The 26612-nt window shown below is 39.1% G+C and overlaps 1 protein-coding gene across 5 annotated transcripts in view; it reads right to left on the reverse strand.

Moving 5' to 3' along the window:
- The window catches only part of Hecw1 (HECT, C2 and WW domain containing E3 ubiquitin protein ligase 1), a 405199-nt gene that overhangs the window by 222940 nt on the left and 155647 nt on the right, over positions 1 to 26612 (reverse strand). For all 5 annotated transcript variants that reach the window (XM_040291866.2, XM_021722298.3, XM_021722299.3 and 2 more), the window contains one exon: positions 11423 to 11747. In XM_040291866.2, the coding sequence (XP_040147800.2) occupies positions 11423 to 11747 (325 nt within the window). The remainder of the gene's footprint in view (positions 1 to 11422; positions 11748 to 26612) is intronic.

The raw sequence follows: 26612 nt of genomic DNA on the forward strand, positions 1-26612 counted from the left end.
TAGATGCCCTTCAGTGGATGAATGGATAAAGAAACTGTGGTATATATACACAATGGAATATTACTCAGCATTAAAAGAGAATAAAATCATGGCATCTGCAGGTAAATGGATGGAGTTGGAGAATATAATGCTAAATGAAGTAAGCCAAATCCCCCAAAACCAAATGCCAAATGGTTTCTCTGATATTAGGATGCTGATTCATAATGGGGATTGTGGGGTGGGGATCATGGGAGGAATAGATGAACTCTAGATAGGGCAAAGGGGAGGGAGGAAAGGGTGGGGCATGGGAATAGGAAAGGTGGTGGAATGAGATGGAGATCATTACTCTACATGTATGAAGATATGAATGGTGTGACTCTGTTGTGTAACCAGAGATATGAAAAATTGTGCTCTATATGTGTAGTATGAATTGAAATGCATTCTGCTGTCATATATAACAAATTAGAATAGATAAAAAGAAAGTCTTCTTCAAAAAGATTCTACCAGCTAACTCATTTGAGATTGAGAATAAGACATAAAGAAAATGTTTAATCATGCTTTGTATCTTAGTGCCAGTTCTCATTGACCGTATCATCTCTTCTCTGACCTGGGCAGTATAATCATCTGGTATATGAGACTCATCCATGAACTTATTTTCCCATGCCTTCCTGAATTCAAGCATTCACTTATTCATTCAACAGTTAAGATCCAGCTATCTACCAGATGCTGAGGAAGATGCAGGGCCATGGTATTGGGCAAAACCAATATGGTTATAAATTGAAGCTTACAAACAATTAAGAAGACACTTTTAAACAAAAAGCAAAGAAATAAATGTAGTATTGTAACTTGCAATAAGAGATACGAAGAAAGAGAACAGGGTGCTTTGACAAAGTGACAAGGAAGAAGTCCAACAGGGTGGTCAGAGAGCACTGAAGGATGAGAAGAGCTCATGGGTGGAAAATAAAGCTGGGTGTGGGGAGGGCTGAGGTAGGGAAGATGGTACTGCTTGGAGGTACTGGGAGCACCTAATGGAGGTACTGGGAGCACCTAATAAGTGATTGTGGGTTTTCATTTACTGCTCTTTCTTTTCTCATCACATTGCAACCTGCTGATGTCTTGAAGCCCATTGCCCAGAGAGAAATGCCACATTCTTGGAGTGAACTGGTCCTAAAAGACCAAGTTGACTGTCACTTCCTTGGTTTCAGACCCCATATTCTCAGTGCACATGAAGCTAGGGATATGAATTTTACCTTGATTTTATGAGGCTTTTGTAGTTTTCACTTCACTAGAAAGTAATCAACTGAGCTAGCTGGATCTGAGTCTTTGGGAAAACCATGTTTTGAGTGTCCAAATCTGAGACTGAAGACAGTACCAGAGTCAAGGCTCTGCAGAGAGAGAAACAGGTCATGGCTGTCCTTTTTCCTCTTAGGATACCCTGAGGTTTTCACCCTGCATTTGACTGGACTGAGAAAATAGACAATGATAATGTTCAAAAAGGAAAGCTTGAGGATTTTTGTGCCATTTACCAATATTGTCATGTCTACAGCCTCAGGTTCCTCATCTGCAAAGTGAGGGGTGGGTAGTAAAAACTTCAGCCTTTCAAGAGAGGAGTAAATGAGAGTACTGGCAAATGCACCTGTAATCTACTATGTTGATTGCACATTCTGAGCTGCTCCTTCTTTGCAAAGATGACTGGGCAGAGGAGCACCATCTCTGCTTCATTAGCAGCAAGAACTGTTTGTATCCTTTGGAAGATCACTTGTTTGCAAAATTTACCTGTCTTTATATTTACAGTGTGTGCTTACAGCCCTGTTTGGGTTACTAAGATGATTGCATAATATGTCTTTTACAGTAATTGCCTCATTTCTGCAAAAAAAGCATAATATTTTTCTAGCTCCCTGGGTCTTCAGTACAGATATAATGAGTTTCACACCCAGGTAGAAATTTGCCTCATTATGGCAATTCTCCAAGAGGTGCTATATTCCTAAATTTATCCACTCTGATCACCTGAATATTCACCTTAGTAGATATGGTCAGGTGTTCATAAACAGTAACATCTAGAAGAAGAATGTTCATTCATGTATTAGATAATATGCACTGCGTACTTTTTTTCCATTCTTGGTATTGCTAAACCCTGGAGATACACAGGTGAATGAGACATGATCTTTGTTCCCAGGAGTTTCTAATACATTTGGTGATTTGTTTAGGAAAACAGATAATTTCATTGGAATACAGAAAGTATAAAAATGGGTTAAGTATCAAGGAATCCATAGAAGTACAAATGAGAAAAGGAAGGGGGGTGTTGGTGAGAAGAATTGCAAAAAACTGATAAAATGGCCAAATAACACATTTTAAAGAGAAAAATATATACTTTGTTGTACAATTTTTATGCACAACACATTCTAAGGGACTGACACTTTTGGTAAGTATCTGTTTTCCTGGCACAAATAATAACACTGGCAAATGCACGACACATGAAAATAACACATGAAACAAAACAATCTGTATTCTTGATTAGGCCATCTCTGCTAAGAGGTCAACCTCTTCCCTAAAGGTATTTATCACTACCTTAGAAAAGTTTCTTGTCTCTGCTTAGGAATCCAAGTGTATTAGCGTATTCTGTGCTACAGGAAGGAACTGGAAGAGAGAAGAAAACTGGAATAAGTGCTAAGGGCCAAATCGTGGTCTCCACCACAATGAGGAATGTGGTTCCTGGGTGTCTACCTGAGGGCTCTTTGTCCTATGTTCTTCATTAGGGCAGAAATCTCTTTGTGGGAGCAATATTTACAGCCACCCTTGAGGCAGGAGGTTACATCTACCATTGTTATGTGATCTTAGGTGGGTTATTTAATTTTTGTGTCTGAGTTTCTTCACTACAAAATGGAGATAACCTTAGAACCCACCTTAACATTTTTGCTGTATTAAACGAACTATTATAGGCAGCAGTCTCAGAATAGTGTCAGTCATCTAATAAGCACTATTTCTATCTAGAGCCTAGGCTAAAAATAGGGCATCCTATTTCAAATCCCCATGATACTTAATGAGCAAAGCCATTAATAATAGCTTACACCAGTACTATTTAAAATTTAGTCATTGTGCACTTTGTACAGAATACAAAAAAGATGTATTAAGTCCCTCAAAATAAGAATACGTTTGCTGGATGATGTTTATTTCTTCTGTTATGTAACGTCCTGCCTCCTGCTTCTAGTTTATAATAGGGGAAAGATCTTTGTAGGTTAATAAAATTTTAGCCAGAAAGTTCTAGTGAAGCTTACCTAAGAAATGAGGAATGCATTTTCTCCTGATGTATCTTAAAAATGATAACTGTAGCTATGCTTTCCACATCCTAACCTGTAATAAAAGAGTGGACAACAAAACACTGCTGCCATTAAGAGCAGAATGGGCAAGTGAGCTCATAATCAATTATAAAGGACACTCGATCCATCCCCCAGGTCTCTTAAGCCCATCAGAAGAAGCACAACATGGCTTTGGTTTCTCAGAGTAACTCATGCCTTCTGATAATCAAATCTGGAAAAATCTCCATTCTCCCACTATGACTTTACTAAAATGGTAAGGAGATATGGGGACAATTTACTTGCCTTTCACCTTTCTAAGCCCATGATGTAGAAGTGCTGTTATCATGTACTAGAAAGGGACTCTAAAATGGCAGGGCAGGTCCTACAAACCATTGTCCCTTTCTCTTTTTATGAGGCTTTTCCTTTGTATTGTTTCTTTAAAACAAATATTCATTTTCTCTCTTGACTGAGAAATACAGCTTCAACTCTTCTATATTCTAATAGGGCATCTGATATAAAGGGAAACTTCAGTTCTTGAAGAATTGGTGTCCACAAAGAAGAATTCTAAAAAATTAAACAAGGAGGAGAAGGAGGTGAAGTACAAGGAGGAGGAAGAGAAAGAAGAAGGAGAAGGAGCATTCTAGAAGATTCTATGTGCAGGTACCTAGCTAGGAAGACAATTTTAACTTTTGTTCTTATATTTTAAGGCCCTGAGCAATAAATGTTTCTTATGGGTAAGAGCTGAGTTCCTGTGTTTGTAATTTCTCATAACTCCTTGTGTATAGTTCCCCAAACTGGAACAATCTAGTGAGAAATAAAAGTGTTGTTTTGCTCAAGAAAATGCAGGGACCGCTGGATTAGACAAAATAAAGTGAGTCACTCTACTCCAGCCTTCTCAAACCTTTAGTATACATTGTGAATCTCTAAAAGTGAGGCAAGGTGGGCAGAGACTTCCATCTTTATTTAACCATGGAATTCCCTCCCCTGGAGTACTGACCAATGTAGAAGCCACGGTCCATGAGTGCTACTTGTGTGTCCATCACTGCTCCTATTCCACTGTACTGTACAAATTCTAGGGAAAATAGACTAGGAAGTTAAATCTAATTGAGAAAACTTTTCAGAAAATCACGAGACCAGAAGACAAAATGTACAGGAAAAGATAAGGAATATAGACAATAAAGGAAAGTCCCCATGTCTAAAAAATGAAAGTTTTGAAGACCAAAGGAATATGGAACCATACCGGCAGAACAACTAGTCTGTTACAAGAAGAGATATCGCTAAGAAATCAATTGAAAGTAGCTATGCTTTCCACATCCTAATCTGTAATAGAAGAGTGGATAACAAAATACTGCTTTGATATTGTCATGTCGACAGCCACATTCCTCATTGTGGTGGAGACCATGATTTGGCCCTTAGCACTTATTCCAGTACTCTTCTCTCCTCCAGTGCCTTCTTATAGCACAGAATATGCTAATATTTGGATTCCTAAGCAGAGACTAGAAACTTCTAAGGTAGTGATAAATACCTTTAGGGAAACAAATATGAGCCTGACGTAGAGTTTCTCAACCTGGGTGCTGTTGCTATCTTTGGATAGATAACTATTTGTTATTATCAGACTATACTATGCTATGTACCAGGTTTAGTGGCACCCCTAGGCTAGTTGATGCCAGTAGCACTTTCAACAATCCAACAACCTAAAATGGCTTATGACTTTACCAAGTGTTTCCTGAGGGGCAAAATCACCTTGGTTGAGAACTACTGGTTGATAATTGAATGCAATCGCTGTAAGAATAATAAGAGAGGCATAACTTGTAAATCAATAGATCATTCCAATAAAAGGCAGGAAATACACTCTCATGTGCATGAAACCAAAGGAAATTACATTAAATAAAGAATATCAAGAAAGGGGGCAAAAAGAAGTCCTAATATAATAGTAAGTACAATAAATGTAAATATACTATCCTAACCAATTAAAAATCTGAGACTCACAGATCAGAATAAAAACACACACACAAAGAGTCACACTTAAAGACAGAGAAGGATTGACAATATAGGAAGGAAAAACAGAAAGCAAGTATGAAGTAGAAGAAAACTGAGATACTAGCAACCTCAGCATTTAGAAAACAGAATTCAAGGCAAAGAGTATTATAAGGGAGCCCAGTGAATCTGAAATAATAAGCTATAATAATTCAGAGTAAAAAGGTCTAAATATCATGAAAATTTGTATACCTAAGAAACAGCATCATCATCTACAAAATATATAATTTATAGACGTGAAAGTAGATGCTATGATTTAAACATGGTTTTTCTCCTTCAGAACTCATGTTGGAGCTTAATCTGCATTGTGAAATATAAGGAACTGGACACTTAATCTGAGCATGGTGTTTAGAGGTAGGGTCTTTTAGAGGTGATTAGGGCTAGTCAAGGTCATGAGGGGGAACTTCCATGATGAAATACTGGTGGTTTTACAAGAAGAGAGAGAGAGAGAGAGAGAGAGAGAGAGAGAGAGAGAGAGAGAGAGAGAGAGTTTGGATCTTAAATATCCCCCAATGGATCATGTAATGAAGGCTTAGCCCCAGTTTGGTACTACTGGAAGGTTGTGGACTGTAAGAGGTGGAGCCTAGTTGGCGATCATTCAGCCACTGGGGATGTGCCCTTCAAGGGAAAAGCAGGCCCACAGTCCCTTTCTCTTCTCTTATTTCCACTTTCTGGCTATGAGGGAGCAGCTTTGTTCCACTATATGCTCCCCATTATGGTGTGCTGTCTCACCATAGGCCCCCAAACAATAGGGTCAAATAAAGGATTGAAGTCATAAGCCCCAATAAATCTTCTCTTTTAAAAGTTGGTCATCTCAGGTATTTTATTATAGCAATAGAAATTTGACTCACACATACAAGCATACACCTGTTTGTGTGCACACAAGTACTCCCTATTTCTTGCCGTGTGATGCCTTGTGCTGCCTCAGGACTCCACCAGATTTGGCCCTTTGATCTTGGACCAGAACTATGAGTCAAAAGAAATCTTCTTTTCTTTATAACTTACCCAATCTCTGTTACTGTTTTATTAGCAATAGAAAAGAGACTAATATAGTGGACACAGATTAAAAGTTTTTGCTAGATTTTAACATACTTCATTAAAAAATGAAAGAACAAGGAAACAAAATTGTTCAAGACCCTGGGCTCCATCCCCAGCACCAAAAAATAATAGAACAAGATTGAACTTTATATATATATAATCACAGACAACATAGACACACATGTATAAATATTATTATAAATGTGTATATCTATCTATCTACATATATCTATATAGATACACAGAGAGAGAAAGAAAGAGAGAGATTGAGAAGGAGAGAGGTGATCCTTACTTTGCACAGTTTCCAGTTAACTGAAACCTGTGTACATCAGAGTTACACCCTTTGTAGGTCCTTTGGTAACTCTTACCCCTGTAACCTCATTTTTATGGAACTGTACCAACTGGGGACACAGTTTCAGTATGCATAAGGTTCAGTTAACACAATGCTATATACATACACAGGTGTACACACACAAACATACATCAAGAAGGTAGAGGTCACAGAAGCAGCCTCAAAAAATTCCAAAGAATCAATTTGAAAAAGACTATAGTCTCTAATCTCACACAGGGAGAGAAACCCAGAAGATTTGAAAGAGAGTGTACATTCCCAGGCATAATCTATCAGCAACCTTCAATAATGCAATTTCAGATAATTTTAAATTTTAATTTTTGTTATCTCTTGATAGGTAGAATTTTGAATGCATAAATGCATTCTACTTTCATTATGTTTTAAATTAATGAAAAAATTCTAGCATGGAATTAGGGTAGCATGGTGTAATAATGAATGTGATTTATTAAAAATGTGACTAATAAGAGATATTTTTGCACATTATAAACTTATTATGCCTACTTTACCTATTCAATTATATTTTCCTGATTTTAATTGCATATTTATTTCATATTTAAACAGCTTTCATAAGGGCTACTTCCAGTGGAGTAAAAGGAATGGATCTTTTTAAAAACTTATATTCTTAAAAAGAGTTTTATGATGCTAGATCTTAAAATATTAAATGTAAAGAGGTAAAAATATTTGTGTAGATACTTTCTCATTAATTAATATTACATTAATATAACATTCTAATGATTAGAAATATATATTGTATCCACCACATTATGTCTTCTAAACCAATTATACTACCTTATTCCCTTAGTGTGAGTAAGAGTCAGGTATTGCTGAATCTTTAACCCTAAGTATAAACAAATGAATAATTAGGTTTTATTTGTGAACATCAAGTAGGCACTACTGGGTGAACAATTGTAAAACTATTTATTAGAGGTACTGATTTCCATCGTATCTGTCCCTATGCACTTACTTTTGACCAAATGATAAGCTTTTTACACATTTACTAACCCTTAAAACATCATTCTTCAGGTCCCTAATGGTTAGGTCTGAAGCTTTTGTTGATAATGAACAACTATAACAATGTTCATGTAAGGGCCAAGTCTAGGCTGAAGAAGCCTAGAAATTAGAGCTATTTGCTACAGTGCATTCAGAGAATAAAGCTACTTGACAAGACCAACCTAGAATTGTATACTGGTTGCCAGGAAATAAATGCATGTTATCTCACTGATCCTGAGAAGCAAGCTCCATTTTGGAGATAAGGAACCTATTATAATTTGAATCTGGAGTATCCCTTGAAAAGTTCATGTTCGAAAGCATGGATACCTAATGTAGCAAGGGTCAGAAGTGGGGCTTTTAGGCAATGGCAGAATCATGAGGACTTTGACCACATCAGTGGATTGATCCATTTGATGAATTAACCCATGGATAGCTGAATGAATTACTGGGAGATAGGACCTAATTGGAGAAAGCAGATCACTGGGGGCATGCCCTGGAAGGGTTATCTTTTCCCTGTCCCCTCTCTCTGTCTCTCTGTCTCTCTTTCTCTCTCTGTCTCTCTCTCTCTCTCTCTCTCTCTCTCTCAGCAGTTTTCATCTGCCACACCCTTCTGCCACGATGTTTCTGCCTTAGAGCCAGATGACCAAGGACTTAACTTCTGAAACCATTAGCCAAAATAAATCTTTCCTCCTCTCAGTTGTTCTTATCAGGTGTTTTGGTTACAGCAATGAAAAACTGACTTAAAAAAACCTGTGGCTTAGATTATAGTTTCTGACTGAGGTTTTACATCTGGCCAGAGGCAGAGTATGATTCTAAACCAGAGTGACCTATTACTGATATCACAAGACCTTTCTCCATTCTATGCCATTAAGAGAGAACCATGTATTGTTCTCATTTAACTCTGTAAAAGAATTCTATTTCACTTTATAATCATGGTAATGCTAATGTTACCATACAATTTCTGGGTTCCTATGGTCCTGGTTAAGGACAGTATTGGTGATTTTGTGAGAGTGTCATTGAGTAGGACCATACCTCACCCTATACATCATGATATCTTTACCCTCTTATGACAGAAGAAAATTATGTTTGTTTGGAGAGTACTAGAGGTCACAAAATGCTGAAGGCATTACTTGGCCTTACTTGGACGTTTTGATGGCTCATTGATGTGGAATGGCCCATACCTGATGTTGCACCAGAATGCCAACATGCTCCCATTGTTAGCGTAAGTTCTGCTGCCAGGGAGGCAGCTGTGTGGTCATAGGAGCCATTCAATTGGCAGCTCCTCATTTGGAAATGACAGATTAAATGAAATTACCATCCCTAAATTTCTGGATCTGTACCCATGACTTGAGCTTTGGCGAGGCACTGCAAATCTGGAAGATAAATTGCTAAAGACTCACAAATTATAAACTTTTAAGATTCACAGATAATTTGGATGGGAAAATCATTTTTGAAGTGTTCTGCTACTGAAAGTGTTGGCATTCTGCATTAAATAACTTCACAGTTATGTATGTGTAGCTACTATGAGAATAACAAACTGTCAGAGTAAGATTCCAAGATGATGAGTTGTGGTTACTTTTGGCTCAGTCAAAATGTCATGTTAACACCAGATCTTATTCATTCACAGAGTTTCGTGATACTTGACGTGGCTGACAGCCCCTTCCTTTCCCCAGGATCCTCACAGGACAAGAGTGTCCTGTGTGGTGTGAGCTCCTCGTGGTCCTTCCTTTTCACCCTCTTCCATTTATTTTAGAGTTTCTTCTCTGCCTCTCCCTTACCCCCTTTCTCTGACAGGGACTTTCTAGTGCTTTTTCCACACACAATCCATAAGGTAGCTTATCTACTCCCAGGCTAATCTAAAGCTGTAACATGAATCTATGATTGAGCTGCAGAACCATTCGTTTATTCGCTGTGGATGATGGAACCTCATTTGTCCCATAAACAGTAAATTCCACACTGAGCTCATTATCTTCTCCCCAAACATGATCCCTTTCCAGTTGTTCCCTAACTTGAGGAATGGTGTCAATACTCACCAGCTGTAGGAAGGTACCTTTGTAAATTGTTGATTCAAAACTCTGTGTGTGTGTGTGTGTGTGTGTGTGTGTGTGTACACTCACACACAAAAACCTAATTGCTTCAGCTGTTAAACAAGTCACATTCCAAATTAAAATGAGGGTGGGTGGGAGGGGGAACTTTGACAAAATTAAAGTTTGCAGGCCAGTCTCAAGGGGGCAACAATATTTAACCAAGCTGATTAGAGCCCCATGATATTACAAGCTGAGTCTGCCAAATTGGGGTGTTTGTGAAAGACACTAGAAAGCTGGTGAAATTTCTACATTTTTAAATGTTAATAATTAATCAAATTTAAAACAAAACCATGTAGACTAAACAAAATATGCTTGGTGGGCTGTGAGTTTACAATGTCTTTCCTAGAATGATCTGTCTGCTTTCATTTAAGAACTCATTTTTAAAAACATTATATTCTCACTGTTTGGAAGTCCTATTTATCTAGTTAACTACTATTTGTGTAATAATTTCAAAAGTTACATTTCTTCATCTTTACATTAATATGTTTGTTGTAAATACACTAACCAAGCTGTCGGCAGAAACTTTAAGAGGACCAAATATATTTTTCTGACAGATAAGATTCCCTTAATTTTACCATAATAATGGCCCAGGTTGTAAGTTACTCATAACAATTACTTCCTATGCTGTTTGATGATGTTATATCTGGAGTTGTGCACCTGAGTATGTAAATGATGTACTATACCAACTGAATGCAGAAGGCCTGGCCTCTATTGACCTGGTGTTGGATCTGTTGATTCTTGTGTCCCCCTCACCCAAAAAATTTACACATTGGCTTGAGTATAATCATATCAATTTCTACCACACCCGCTTTCTTTCTCATAAAAGAAAAATACATTTTTCATGTAATTTATTTTCATAATTTCAGATTTGCAAGATTTTATTTCAAAACTAATTAATGAGAATGGTGAAACTTTTATAAAGTAGTTGCTTCAATGTCCAATTTATTTGTGAAATTTAGTTTGTCTGTACAGACTTGAGAAAATTCACATTAAAAAAAGTCTTCTCATGAACTTTCAATTTTGGAACATTGACAGTTTTGAGTATATAACTTTACCTAAGGTAAATGAAGTCAACTTTCTCCAGCACCATAACTGTATGTACAATCCCAGCATGTCTTCTGAATACAAAGCAGTAGGAATTTAGAAGGTCATGATGAAATGATTGTGTTAGGAAGAAAAATACAATTACCTGCACTTAGATGTGTGCACACTGGTGAGGTAATGGTGTTACTATGGTCTTATGAACACACAGCTTTTGATATTCATTTATTCACAACTTGAAGAGTTTCTGTAGTTTCAAGTGGCAATGATGTTTGTTTTTAACCATGACACAACCTGCTATGTCACGATTTTCTTTCATTGAATAGAGATGGCAACAGTGCCTTATCATGCGGTCTGCAGAAAAATAAGGCAATGCCCTGGTGGTCTCCAGTGTGGTAGACTCTGATGTATAACTCAGTTGTGTGTCTAAATGATACTGTAGATTTTAGAAAACATTAAAGTACATATAAAAGCAAATTATGAATAATATCCTGTTGAACACTGAAACCACATACATAAGATCATTATTTCGGTGGCACCTTGTCAGTGGGCCTGGGTAAGTCAGTGTTTCCCTCAAGCTGGGCTGAAGGTGATCATCTACTCACCTATGAGGTACATGCCAATCCAGTCTCCAGCGTCCACTTCCTCCTTAATGTCCCAGTGGATCACCAGATCCTGTGAGTGCCCTATGGAGTAGTAGGAGCTGCTAACCATGAGTGTGGAACGGCTGTCTGAGGTGACCAGGTCAGTGTCACTGGTGGAGCGGGGGATGGTCACACCATCATGAGGTCCATTCCTGATATCCATGTTGTGGAACTGGTCAGGGTTGTAGCTGTAGCGGAGTGGCTCCTTGCACCGGCGTCGGCTCTGTGAGTTTCGTGATGGAGACGCCATGGCAGCCAGGCCTAAAAACCTGTTCTGGTACAGATTCTGTGGGGACAAAGAGACAGTGTGCAGGGTCAGAATGGGCCAGCAAGTAAGTCATTGTCTTCACAGGAAATGAAGATGCAGAGGGGGGTGGGGGATGCGGAAATGAACTGAGGGAGCTGCCCTCCTGGAGATTTAAAACACAACATATAGCATCTTCCTTGTGACAAAGCCTGCAGCTCTGGGTTCACACAGGGACAAGAACAGAGATACAAATGAACTAAGGGTGCCTATATTTCCAGGCTCTGCTGAAGTCTATGCTTCACCCAGCTCCCTTTCTTTCAACTGATACTAGAAAGATTGGAATGCGTGTAGCATGACCTTGAGGATATGACTGTCCCCAAACGCAGTGTCATTACTTGAGTTCTCTAACACCAGTTCAATTGGATCCAATTTTGTCCTTTTTGAGGGTAAATGATGATTATCATTATTGATTGTGTCAGTGATCCCTGCAGCATTCAAGAATCTACACACAGCCCAGAATTAGAGGTGGTCCCTGCTGGGCCAGGTGGCCATTCCCCTCCATTTACTACTCTCTCACTCTACAGAATGTTTCTAGGCTGTCTGACATTTCTATTAAGGATTTCAGACATCCTAGTCATCTTTGAATATCACAATTTTCAAAAAAAAATTCAATCTCAGAGGACTGTCTCCTTTGGAGGCAATGGTATTGTAGAAAACATTTGCAATTGATGAAGGCTGCACTTTGGTTTCTTTTTAATGTTTGCAACATTGAGTACTTAAAATGAGCTGAGCCGATAAAGCACAGTAACTTAGAAAACATCTAAGGAAGGGCATCACATGGAACTTAAGGGGTTCATTTTTGAAACAAGAAAGGGTGATTCTGATTTCATCAAAGAATACTAAAATTGAGTTTTAAATGTACATTTTTGGGATTCCTGGCTATAAGAATACATGCTATTCTACAAATAATAACATTTTTGTTGTCAAAAAGAGAAAATTAAAGCCAAGAAGTATTGAATCATGCTATTTAGATTATAGAGACTGGAACTTATTATGTAACATCAATCAAATGGAAATTCTTGACATTTTGTTTCCCAACCGTGAGGACAAGACCCCAGAATCAGATTATACTTCAAATTATATAAAGATATTAAACAGTAATTCAGGCCTGAACCATTTCCATCTTCCAAGACCAGGGAACTTGTGAAAAGCGCATGAACCTGATTAAGCACAGTGGTGGCATTATGAATCTTGGTCCTTGATGACCAACTAGATGGCTTTTTTATTCATTATTTGTGTCTCTTGTTAAGAATTCCTCTGGCTTTACTGGTGATAACCAGAGAATTACTACAGGCGGAAAAACCAGCCTCAGAAAATATCTCATCACACGATCAGGTTCATATCCCCTATTTTTTTTTAATGCTTGTCTTGTCACTACAACTAGCTCTTCTCTCATCAGCACAGGCAAAGCCCAGGGAAGCATGAACCAGCCACCCACCCACCCATCTCAGGGCTATTCTGGATAATTCAGGACAGGATTCAATAAATTGACAATCTTCCAGGGGCCTCGATAAAATCTCCAAAACAAAAAGGCTGCTGCTATAGCATAAAATTTCTCCAGCTTGCACATAATTTAAGTGCACCAATAACATCTTGTATTATTTTGGAGATTGAATACTGCTTGGAATTAAATGAAATAGTAAAATATATAATTAATAACAGTTAGACCAAACCATGATCACACTGGTATGGGGTAGATGACTAAATCTATCTGAACTTCAGCCTTTCATCCATAAAAAGGTCATTGTCAGAATTTAACACATCCATGCAAATCAAGTTCTTGGCACAGTAAGAATTTAATAAATAAAAATATACCAGTACCACTGGTATTATAGCAAGGATTAAGAGACTGCTTTTGCTAAAAGCACTGGGTTTTGGAAATGCAGGTGCCCAGTGGTAACTAAAAGCAAGAAAAAAATCTTGGCATCTCTGCTTTCATTTTGTATGTTTCCTTTATTACCTTAAATTTTGGATCAGATTCCTACACAAATTTGTATGTGGACATGTTAATTACTTAAGGAGTATCTATCTGTCTAAAAACTGGTAACACAAGGATGATAAGCCCTAAATTTACCTAATCTCTTTCATCCCTTTTTCAAGGCTGAAGGCACCAAGGTATTTTCAAGATTTTCAGGAATATCAAAACCAACAGATTCTCAACTGCACACTTTCATGACAACCTGCCCTACACTCCCAGAGGTACACCTAAATGTCTCCAGTCAGTTCTCTCAACCTGACCAGAGTAATGAGTCTTACAGGCAGATCAACCTGTGACAAGTTCATCTCCACTTAATGGAAACAATGACCTCATGGTGGGAGATCGGGTTGTCCCCTCAGCTGGAGCACACAGCTCATGATGGGAACCAGATTGCAATAACTACTTCTTCAGGACCTCAAAGAACCAGTCCTGAGATAATGTTCAACTGGATCATAGTTTGATCAAGACTGCTTAATTATGCATACCTCTTGTCCTCTACCCCATTTCTTCCTTTATTTAAATCTAGTGCTCATATCAGTATCTCTCAAGACTGAGAATGATTGTCTTCCCAATATAAACTATATTGAATAAATTCCTTTTCTATTTCACTATGACCTTTTTCATTTTGATATTTGGGGCTAGTTTGTATATTTGTCAGTTTGTGTTTTGGTCAGCTTTTTCATGGTGCAACGAAAAGAACTGACAAAAATAATTTTAGAGGAGGAAATGTTTATTTGGTGCTCATGGTTTCAGAGGTCTCAGTCCACAGATGGCTCACTGCATTCCTCAGGGCCTGAGATAAGGCAGAACATTATGGCAGAAGAGTGTGGTGGTGGTGGAAAGCAGCTCAAGATGCGGTACTAAGAAGCAGAGAGACTTTTCCTTTCACCAAGAACAAAATGTAAGTCCCAAAGGTAAACTCCAATGACCTGCCTTCTCCAGCCACACCCAACCTGTCTACAGATCCCACCCAGTTAATCCCTATCAGTGGATTAATACACTGACCAGGTTAAAACTCTCATAATCCAATCATTTTACCTCTAAACTTTCTTGCATTTTCTCACACATGAGCCTTTGGCGGGCACCTAATACCTAAACCATAACAACCTGATAGATTGGAATTCCCTGAAGTTACCCCCTCTCTGGCCTAGGACTCCAGCAATGGTATTACTTTAGAAAGGAAGTCCAACTGATACACAGGATGTGGGAAGTCAGCCATGCTGAGCCACTGGCCAAATGTCCCTTTGCATCACCACAGAGTCCTCGCACTTAAATTCATTCTGTACAGACCCTAAAGGTCACTCCTGCTCGTGTCACTCTGGGGTTTCCTTACAAAATTAAAATTATAGATGTGTATGGTAAATGAGCTCTCTATACCAACTTCCAGAGGAAGCGTTCCCTTTATCTGTAACGTTTGTGATTGAGTAGGATATTTTTGCATTAGTGTTGAGGAGGCTGAAAGAATTTTTTATCAACATGATTTCAATCAGGGCTTCAAAAACATGAGAAAAGTGTTTCTTTTTTGTTAAAGACATGATTGCTGTCCACATGGTGAGAACAAAGATGTAGAGGGAAACGTTAGTGAAGGAGGATGTTTGTCAGTGATTACTGGGTTGGAATAATGGTGTTTTTCCTGGAATAAGAAAGGCAGCCTCAAATGAAGCTGTTCCTGGAAGGTCATGCTCTCTTACTGACCCTGGTAAAATATATGCTGCTACTTCAGTTTTATTAACACACGGATATAAAAACCTGGCTTTTAATATTCATTTATTCATACTTGCAAGCAGAATTTGCACTTCTTCTTCAAGGCAATGCCCTAGAACCAACTCTTTTATAGCCTCCCCTTGCATCCTGTCCTATTCCCAAGGAACAGGGCTTTCCGCTTCATGATCCACAGCACTCCCATTCCCTGAAAGGTTGCTTATTGTCTTACTGCTAGTTGGTCTGTCTCTATTTATTCCTATCAAGTTTTGTCCTGCTTATATCCCCTGTGACTGGCATAACTACTGGTTTAAAAATGCCCTTCAAACTTTAAGAGATTTTATTTTATTCAATTATATCCTTTTTTAAATACTGAAAGTGGCTTGTAAAGATACTTACAATTCAGAAAAACATGGTAATTTAGTAGTAAGTGGTGGAGAGAGAGAGAGAAAGAGAGAGAGAAGATAGGGTCAAAAAGTTATGTAGGAAGGAAGCTAACATAAAACTAGGTTCAATTATGTCCTAAATAGATGTTTTTGTTAAAGACTCACAACAGGTGCTTCTTTTTGTTTTAATTTTCTACCTTTACGGGTAATAAAATACTATGATTTTAAGGTGCATAACATGATGATTTGATAAACATATCTTTTGTGAAATGATTTTCATGATCAAGTTAGTTAACACCTCTTTCATCCCAGTCTTTTAAATTTTGTCTTATTTTGTTTTGTGGTGAGAACATTTAAGTAAATTTCAGTAGATGCTTTTTGAATACAGCAGGTGGGTAGCGTCCATAGCCAAACATGAATTCTTTTGTGCTCACAGCTTTTCCAGACATTCATGAATGTTCCCAGCACACACTATAGACTTATGGGGCTGGAAAAAGGCTATTTAACCATTCTTCCTTCACATCTGAACCATGGGAGATAGATAAAGATCTGTTCCTGCTTTTAAATAGCCTTGGATAAAGACCACTCTCTAGACAGTGATACCAGTGTTTTACAACTCTGCAATTCTCCCTAATCTTGAAGGCAAATCTCCTCTGACAGAAGACCTCCTTCCTCTTTTCTCTCTGAGAAAGGTGGCTCTCCCCATTCTCTGTATGAAGAGGAATTGGTGGGTATCACTAATTGATGGGGCTCCTAGGTTTTTCTTCATCCCATAAAATAATTCAAGTGTCTCTTATCATCCCTTACTTTTGGTGATAGGCAACATGATGCAGATAAAGGGATCACAAGATATCAGCAATTGTTCCTAGAACAATATAGTTTTCCAATCATTGGTGGTAATTAAGGGTCCCTAGTTATGGGCTATGTTAAGCACAGATTTTAATTGACCCTGAGAAAATGGATACAATGAAAACAATCTAAACAAATTTCACCAAGAGCCCTACTTTTTAAGGAGTAGAATTCCATCTGTTGGGTTTTTTCCTATTTATAGCAGAGGCTCCAACTCTTACTAGAGGAGGGTCCAGTCCATGTCTGGGTTCATGGCATCTGGAACAAAGAACTGAGCAAGACGCACAGGAGAAGTAGCCAGAGGGGAGCTTTATTGAAAGTGAATATACATTCATAAAGCAGAACAGGCTAAAAGGGAGAGAATAGCCGAAGGCCCCCCCAAACCAGGAACCTAGTGGCTTGTATCTACCTTCACTGGGGGATTTCCAGAAGAGGTGCCACTCAGCCTCATTCCACTTTACTTGATCTCTATGGATGCCCAAGGTGGGCGTTCCCATGGCAATGTGTGGGTCCTATGCAGCCAGGGTGGAGTTCCCATGGCAACATGGGGGCTGCCAATCAGGTATATTTTCCTATGACCCGCCAAGTACCTCGGTATATTCAGCCAATTTGTCATTCCTAACCTCATGTCTCATAATGTTTTGTTTACATATTTTGCTCTCAAACTTAAAATAAAACATTGTAATTGTTGAAATGCTTTGAATTAAGTGATATGTGTTTGGTTTGTTGTTGTTTTTAATCTTGGAACAGGGTTTGTGTGTGTTTAATGTGGTTTACGATATTTGTGTGCAGTAGAGCACATTAGCAAAAACAAAACCTTCTGCAAGAAGATAGGATTTTAAAAGCAGAAAATCATCACTTGTAGGTCAAGAGCATGTTACTATGTGTAGATTTTTTTTTTTAAAGAATTGAAGGCAGACAAAAGGTTTCGTGGTGTCAGTTTCTGTCTGACAAAGTCATTACCAGCTTTCTGTTTAGGAATACAAGGCTGTGAGTCCATATCTCACACAAACAGAAAGCAAACCAATACATATCTAAAACAGAGAAAATAATTCTTAAAAATTGCTTTACATTAGGGAATAAAAAAATAATAATCATAAGAGAAAAACAGGCCCTGAAGGAAACTTTACTAAAGAATATAAGATGCAGTTATAAAAACTGGCATTATTTACTTGGAAGAAAGAGCATAATAGTTTTGAATCTAAGAGCAGATTTTATTTTGATCAAGTAGATGCCTGGAGCCTTTTATTTTACTGTGTTCTCAGCTCTGGTTATGTCATCATAGGGGTAATGGAACTAAAAAAAAATTCAGAATTTGTCTCTCTTCTCAAAGAACTTGAGAACATTTACAACAAAAGAAATGTACAATAAAATAGGGAAATATAAAATCCACAGAAGTAAAGAAGTAACAATAAGAAAGAAGATAATAATGATCATGAGCATTTATTCTAGGCAGGGGACATTGCACATTGTCTCATTAAAATCCTATTAAGTAACACTATTGTCTGGCAGTGGTAGGGAAATCAGCTCAGAACAGTTAATTAAAATTCTCAAGGTCATACACCTTGTAGCAGAAGAAGGAGTTATGGAACCTGTGTATGTGGGCACTTTTATCATTCTCAAACTCCTTCTCGAAGTTATGCTTCCTAACGTGGACAGACAGGCTTCTTCCAGCTTCTTGGTAGTCAAAAAGATAAAAAAAAAAAAAAGAGGGAGTTTAGTTGTTATGATTAGAATGCTGGAATATTTTTTTTTCTCTCTCCAAGTCTTTCATAAAATACTTCACATTGGACTTTCTGTAGGGAACAACATGCATGTGCTGAATAATATCTCAAGAGACTTCTCAAGAGACTTAAAAAAAAATTACAAACATGGTGGCAGATTCTCATAGAAGTCTTTGACAATAACTGAGGTCATAGTATGAGTTTATCTGGGGCTGAATGAGTGGGTTTGGCTGTGCTGCCTTTTGGCGAAATTCCAATGTCTACTTGTCTTATTTCATACTTAATCCCCATAGCTCCTGCTCTCAACTCAAGACTTGTCTTCCATCCGACATCTTCCTCCTTTCTGACTTTGATGAACAAAGAGAGCCTGAATAACATGTTCTGTATAAAATTGTCTTCCTTGTTGACTTTTTTTTTTTCCCTATCAGTGTCCTAGAAGGCAGACACCAAGAGAGCTGGGTCCTTTGCCTGGATCCTCTATGGCTGCATTTCTAGTTCCCTGGCAAAAATGTGAACATTTTGTTGAATGAATGAATGAGTGTATGTGTGGGTGATGTGTGAGTTGGGGTGCATGTGTCTCCCATGTCTCAGAGTCATGACATATAGCTAAGAGCTTATTTAGTGTTAAGAATAAGGCTTGATGCCCAGAATCCCTGAGCCCCTGTTTCCTAAATTACATTGGTATGGATCAGGTGTCCAGATGGCAGGACCAGCTGAAGTCCCAGCAGAACCCCCAGAGGCTGTACAGGAGAAGAGGAGATGGCTTGGGCTGCATGGTACAGACATAGGCCAAGACAGTTTGTCCAAATTTCCACTCACTGTCTCAGGCCTGCTGGTCTCGACAGGCTAAAATGAGAAGCCTCCTACCCAACCTGATGGCTTGCCCCTCTAGGCAGAATTGCAAGAGAATACAAAAATCATGTTGCCCACACATTTCCTCTGAGTCACCATTGTGAAGGAAACAATTTGTTAAAACAAAAAAGAAAGAGGCTCACTTTTCTGGGAGTTGTCCCTTACCTGTCAAATAAGAAGGGAGTTTTGGGGATGAAATATTGCCCTGAGTTCCCCTCTCCATCTCATTTCCTAAGATTTGAGTTGTTCATTTTGCGTTGCTATAATAAAATATCTGAGAATGGGTACTTTATAAGGAGAGAGATTTGTTTGGCTCACAATTTTGGTGGCTGGTCAAAATACCATGGTTCAAGCCATCTCAGTGATGGCCCCCTTGGCTGATTCACAAGATGGCAGAGAAGTGGAGAGGGGAGTGGTGGGGTATAGAGAAGAGAGTAAGCCTGTGGAATGGTTTCATGTTACAACAAACAGCTCTCTTGAGATTCTTACACTGTAAAACCAGAGTGAATCTTCTCATGAGGATTGAACCACCATGACCTCATTACTTTCTCCACTTCTTAACGGTTCCACCACCCCTGCACCTCTGAGGACCTTGCTGCCAGCACATGAACCTCTGGGGACAAGCCATATTCAAATCATAGCATGCATCCTACCTACATATTTATTCCTCTGCTTGGAAACTGCTATGTGAGTGAGGTAGTAGACAGAACTAGGTTCGGTGGCTGTGAGGAGACCTTGAACCCTGTCAGTTGCTAGAACTCTTCTGAGGAAGAAAATGGGAGATCACAGCCATAACACCATCTTAATCTAACTCCTCAGCTCCCAGATGTCTGTTCCTGAAACTTGGTCCTTGAATTGTGCCCCCAGCCTCTCAGCCATCTGTTGAAAAGCTTTCTTTTGTGCTGGCCATTGTGTAGAAGAATATCTCAGAATTACATAAAGTAAATTGTGTGGGCTCCTTCTCTTTGAAAAAGAAATAAAATCCCACACATTACTGGCTACACGGGAACATTAGGTGAAGGAAATTTTAATAAGGAATTCAGAGAATATCAAAGCCAGAGAATATTCACATCAGAAGTCATGACTTAAAGCAAGAGACTTGTTAAAATGATAGTCAGACATATTTTTTACATTTTTTTTTATCATCCGTGAAAAAAAATATAGCAATAGATTTAAGAGAGTTGACCAACCCCTCTCTGTCCTGTGGATGGTGGCAGTGAGGAAGTCTTTGCTCCTTGCGTCTCATGAGCTGTTCTTACTCATATGGGAGAAAAGCAAGCAGGAGTCTCAACTGGGTCTCACTGGGCATGTTGTATGTACTTTTTGCTGTTTTTGGTCAAGTCTGGGAATTTTTTTTGTGCAACTCTGGGTCATTCGGATGCTAAAAGTGTTTAACATTTGGATGTTAAAAGTGTTTAACAGTGAAGTTTTTGAAATATGGGCAGTTTGCATGTTCAGAGCACTGAGTAGGGAGCAGTGGATATAGGAAAGGAAAGGTAAAGGCAGGGGGGCCTCCCCATGTTATTTAGGGGAAATTTTCTGTTACCTTGCACCTCCTCTTATCTACACAGAAAGGAACGATATGGAAAGTGGTACTCGTGTGTGTGTGTGTGTGTGTGTGTGTGTGTGTGTGTATGTGTGTGTGTGTGTGTGTGTGTGTCTAAGAGACAGAGATAGAACGAGTGGATGTGTACAGATGTGAAGAGGAAGTTTTTTTCCTCCTCTATATTAGACAGGACCATTTCTTCCTCAGGAGGGCATGGATCTGATGGAAATTGGAAAAGCTCCTCTTTACCTATTGACACATGCAGGAAAAAGGGTATGCTCTCATCTCCCAGAACCATGTTGACACTTGAGCAGCTCCAGGTGCTGAGTCCAGGGACCATGCTGACAACACATGTGCCTCCTGGTGAGAGACAGGCAGAGGGACTGGCTCCCAGTAGGCCATATAATCCTCCCAGGACATCCAACACAGGGCATTTGTAAGGTGCCCAGTGACTCTTGAGCCCCACCAGATTGGGCTATGTCAAAGAGGGTGACTTGTGTTTCTTCCCATAATTGGGGGACTACTAGCTATTTGGCCATAGTTCCATCTCCAAAAACCAATCGTAAATCATAAATCTTAGAGTGAGAGTTGTGGGAGCATCCTGGTCCAGCCCTGTTCATATTCATTAGGAAGCTAAGCCCCAGAGAAGGGGCAATTGTTTGTCCTGATCACATAGCAAATGAGTGACAGGGCCACAACTGTACCTTAAGCCTTCTTGGGGCTTATTAACTGCCTCACCTATTGTCAGAGCTGTTGCTCATGGGAGGCAGCATCAGGCTTCTTGAGAATGTGAGCCAAAGCGTGTTTCCTTCTGCTATTCATGGTTGTGTTCAGATGTGCTTGCTAATGAGCAATGTGGCCAGGCAATGGATAGATCTAAGAATTGCACTTTAATAGGATTGCTGATGAGGTTCTGTGTTTGCATACATATTAAAGTTAATACTGGAAAATCTTTTATTATTTATTGTGGAGGCTCAAGGTGCTGTATAAATTCTCTCTAAAATTTTTTGTTTCTCCTGGGAGATTGGACACAGTATAGTCAGGTGGATTTTTAGTAAATCCTGTTTTCAGTTTTCAGCTCATTCATTTAGCAACACTTTATGAATTTTTAAGTGCATACTAGATGCAGTGCTAAGAATTGAGCATGGATTCAGAGATGAATTAAACAGTGCTCTTGCCCTCCAATAATTTTGTGCGGGGGGGGGGGGGCAGGCACTTAAGCAATCAATAATGACACAGTAACAAGGGCAGTAATAGGTGTGGTCAGCATGATCCCCTGTGGAAGAGAAATAAATGCTAGAAACACCTTCCAAGGTGGGGGACATTAAAGCTGAACTTAGAAAAAGGAAGAGGAATGTCACTGCTGGGCAAGGGCAGAGGGCAATCCAATCAAAGCAGAAGGAACTCCCAGTGTAAAGGCTCAGTGTTACAAAAAGCATGCCAAAAGCATGCAGGCTCTCATTCTTAGCAGAGCTTCTCTAGGTCACCTGCCGGAGAGTGTCAGGTGCAGCTGGACGTATGGAAAGAGGGTCTCCCATGTCACACCAAGGAATAGGATCTCTTGCATTGGAGAGTAAAGAGATATTGAATCTGAGAAGTGATGGAGTATGTCCATTCTAGAAACAACACAGTGTGACAATGAGGAGAACAGCAAGGAGCATGGAGCCTGATATGATGGGGATTACATCCCACTGCTCTCCTGAAGGGCCACGTGCACAGAGGAGCTTCATCAAGCAGGTGGTCCCTAAGTCTAGACCCACATTGTCATCTCCAACCCCACTGTGAAGTATCACTATGAAAGAAGGAGAGGGAAGCAACGAGGTCTGGCCTGGGTCCTTGAAAGACTATGAATGAAGGGACAATCCAAAGGCATAATCACAGAGCACCACAGATAGCAGCACAAGCAGTCTGTTTTTCTAGATTGTCATGGCTGTTGCATTTACCCATAATATGTCAGTGAGTAGGTACCCCACAGCACCTTCCAAGCCAGGTGGGACTGTGTCTGATTTTATTATTACTTAGGGATTTTGCATCACTTAAGGATAGAGCTGCAGAACACGTTTCTCATCAGAACTAATCAGGAAAAGTAAAGTTTAGAATTTTTACATCCTTCATTTACAAAACTCAACTCAAAACAGTATGGATTAAATTGGACTGACTTTCTGGGAAATACTATATTTGAAATCTTATCTTGCCATGAAATGTGGTACAAAGTCCATTCTTCATGGTTTTATAGTAAAGTAATGTTGCCAACAGTGTACTAGAGTAAATTAATATGGAGGTTAAAAACATGTGAGCACATGCCACATGATCTATACCATGTTAAGTGATGATGTGTTGGGGTAGATACTATCTACTGGGTGAGAATAATACACAAACCATTTCAATACAGAATAAAAAATGAGTTGATAGGGACTTAGAAAATGGAGAGATATTCACAGACTTTGTGTGATGGAGAAAGAAATAGGCTTGGGAAAAAGCAGAGAAGATTTATTTTAGGCAGAAGGAACACACAAAGGTGCAGCGTGTAAAGACTGCTGTGTCATATTGAGGGAACAGGAAGACCAGATTGTCTCAAGAAGAGGGTGCATGGGGCAGGAGCAGTGGGGAAGAAGGAGGCTGGAGCAGAAACAGGATCAAGTCTGGAGCTCACCTAAGCCATGCCAAGCCAAGCTGCACCATAAAGAGAGAGGTGCTTCTTTTGAAGATAGGGAAAGATCTAGTGGTGGCTTCACCTTCATTGTGCCTTCACAATTGATTGTGGATGCACACCTTCCTTTAGGAGCATCTTGGTGGAAGTTTCTGCTGAAGCTCCATAGGAAGTTACTGGGCAGGTAAGTGGATATTGCATAGCTCTCACCTCATTGTATGGGAGGGCAGGGCATCTACACCTGAATTCTCAGACCACCTGTCAGGCCAGAGGAAGGTCTCATCTTGGACCACATTAGTAACAGGTGTGGCAGGCCTAAGAAACATGAGCTATCATGTGTGTCATCAGTACACATTGGGGCTGAACTACTACCACCAGCAGCATTGTCCATTCTGATTAAAATGCTCCAGATAAATACAGACACCTCTGAAACAAATTCAGGGTTAATATGTGAGACCATTTTTGGAAAGCAACTTAAAGCAATGATGGAGAAAAACATGAATAGCCATATAAGGCCTTCTTGTTCCCCTCTCCTTCTGTTTCATACTCATCCCTCTCCCTTCCCTGAGGAGTGACAGAGCCAGTTCCTTTCCTAGAGGAGGGGTCACAGGTAACACATTCCCTCCCTAGTTCCTTCCTTTTCTCCACTGTGCCCACTCCTGTGATATTTCTAGCCCATGTTACTTAGTTCCAATTCTAGCTGCTACTCCTCTGAGCCACGCCAAGCTGTACCAACTCAGCACCAAAGCTATAATAGGAGAGCCAGCAGAGATGGTTTAAATTGAGAGATTTCTGTTGGAAGAAGAAAGAAATAAAAAGAACTGGTGCAATTTTTTTCTTTTAAAAAGTAGGCCTATCTTTAGTAATTTGGGATAAAATGGGAGAGTTGAAAGGATCAGGAGAAAAATCAATGCATTAGCATCTCCATCAAGCTCTTAACATCAACAGAAGGGAGAAATGACATAAAGCAAAGACAAAGAATTGCTTTTTAAGTGAGTCAAAGATAAATAGGCAAGTGTCTAACAGTGGGAGAATTCTTTGTGGAAAAATTCAATAGCCTCAAGATATCCCCATGGTCAAAACGAGAAAATCAGGTGACCTAGATGGGTGCCATGTTACTTTATTATCAATTATTCATGGAAATAATAAAAGGAAGAAGTAATTCGATTTGAAAACAAAAGTGGGATTTGTTATTCAGCTCTAATGGCATTGGATAAATTCACTATGATTAGGATGAATGTGGGTTGAATATTCCCAACCACTCAGTCCTGATTTTTGCCTGGTTCCAAAGAACATTAAAGGAAGAGAAACACTGAGCTGCTACCTCTTATGCATGTCTTGTGCATTGATGGAATTCTTTAGCATATCTAAGAGAAAGTCTCTTCTGATATTTTTCATACACACTAAACTGTTTTTGATTTTTTTTCAAAGTTAACAAGAGGAATAATCAATTGAGCCACCTTAGAAACTTTGAACTCAGGGTCAAAGCTATAGTCTGTTATGGGATTTTAGACAATATTTTTAGTTTTGCAGACTAGAGAAGAGGGAAAGTTTCGTGTAATTCATCTCTTGTTTGGATGCCTGCGACTACCACTTGAGCTTGTCTGTCATACACAAAAGATGGAGCTGCCACAGGGAATATGAAAGTTTCAGTATTTCTTAGATCAACTCTCAGCTAAGGAAATCCTTGCATGGTATAGGTTTTCATTAAATTCAACGAGCATACAGTTTAATTGGTGCTATCTCCTTGACTTTCTGTGGCAATCACCAGAAGGCAAACTAGATGATTATTATCTCACTAAGACATTTTTTTTCCTTGTAAGCTGATGCCTAGATATGGCAGGTCTCAATGATATGGTAATGTATTCAAGAATATTCACTGCCATTTCAGTTAGTTACAAGACAGGCTGCCTGCATCCAGACAAATAGAAACTCAGAAGTCTCAATGATCTGGATATTTGAAATTTTTTTTTTCATTTGAGGCTTGAGTTAATTATTCAGATAACATCTCTGATTTTCCATTTTACCTTGTATACAGAAAACAGCAGACTAAATAAAAGTCTCCTGTACTTCCAGAGACTAATTGCAGAAGGAGTCATGAGATGTATCAGGCAGGGTTCTCACCTCTTGGGGAGTGGTAGCAATAGACGCTTTCTCATCACAATGAGGTACTTGGGTTGCCCTTCAAAGTGCTCATTAGGTTTTTTATTGCAAAGCCCCAAGAGATAGAGGTACTAAAAGGAAAATGGGAAAATGAAAGCAGTTTGGGTTTCTAAAGACTGTTGAAGAGGAAATGTTAGTTCTAAGGAAGCAAGAGCCACAGGTAAATGCTAATGAATCTTAAGAGCCCGCATATTACAGCTTGGCTTTGTTCTTTGCAAAGGAGGAGCCTCATCCTCACCAGTCATCAGAAGACAAAGCGTGTGTCAGCACCTCAATTATAATCCACTGTTGGAGTCTGGCATAGTATTACTGCTTTATTAATATTGCTCGAAGGTAGTTAGAACCACATGTCAGCATGGCTTTAAACTGCTAAGGGTACATTTCCCAGTCAGTGTGCATGTATTTATTCACTCAATCAACAAATGCACATGCCAGGCATTTGGAAATTGAGCTGGAATAAAAACTATGTCATCTGCTGGAGTGTCAGGACATGCTCCAGTGAAAAATTAATAACAGCCCAAGAATTTCTATGGAGTTTTATATATCCAGTTGCCAAGGTAAGCTTATTAGAGGAAAACAAAGTCACAGAGAGAACTGGGGGTACCATCCTGGTGGAGATTGGCACACTCTCACCCAAAACATAAATGTCTAAATCCTGATGCCAATCATAATCCCAAGAGACACAATCCCAAATGCCATGCCCCCCAGTGATCAAAATACTTGGTCTAAAATCCTTAAAAATCACAATTTCTACTTATTAAAATCCTGAATGTTAAAATCATGAAAGCCAAAATCTCTGAAATCATAATGTTCATTGAAATAAAAAAAGAAAAAAGAAAGAAAGGCTATGTAAGAAACAGGGCTAGAAAGAGGAATTCTGGGGATGGGATTAGCACATTTTTGATTGTATGGAGGACAATTGTATTATATTAGGTGGAACCAATACTGAGAAACTTAGTGCACCATATTTTTTTGGTGTCTATAAGGGTGTTTCT

This window comes from Ictidomys tridecemlineatus, chromosome 2, assembly GCF_052094955.1.
Source record: "Ictidomys tridecemlineatus isolate mIctTri1 chromosome 2, mIctTri1.hap1, whole genome shotgun sequence".
Classification (NCBI taxonomy): domain Eukaryota; kingdom Metazoa; phylum Chordata; class Mammalia; order Rodentia; family Sciuridae; genus Ictidomys; species Ictidomys tridecemlineatus.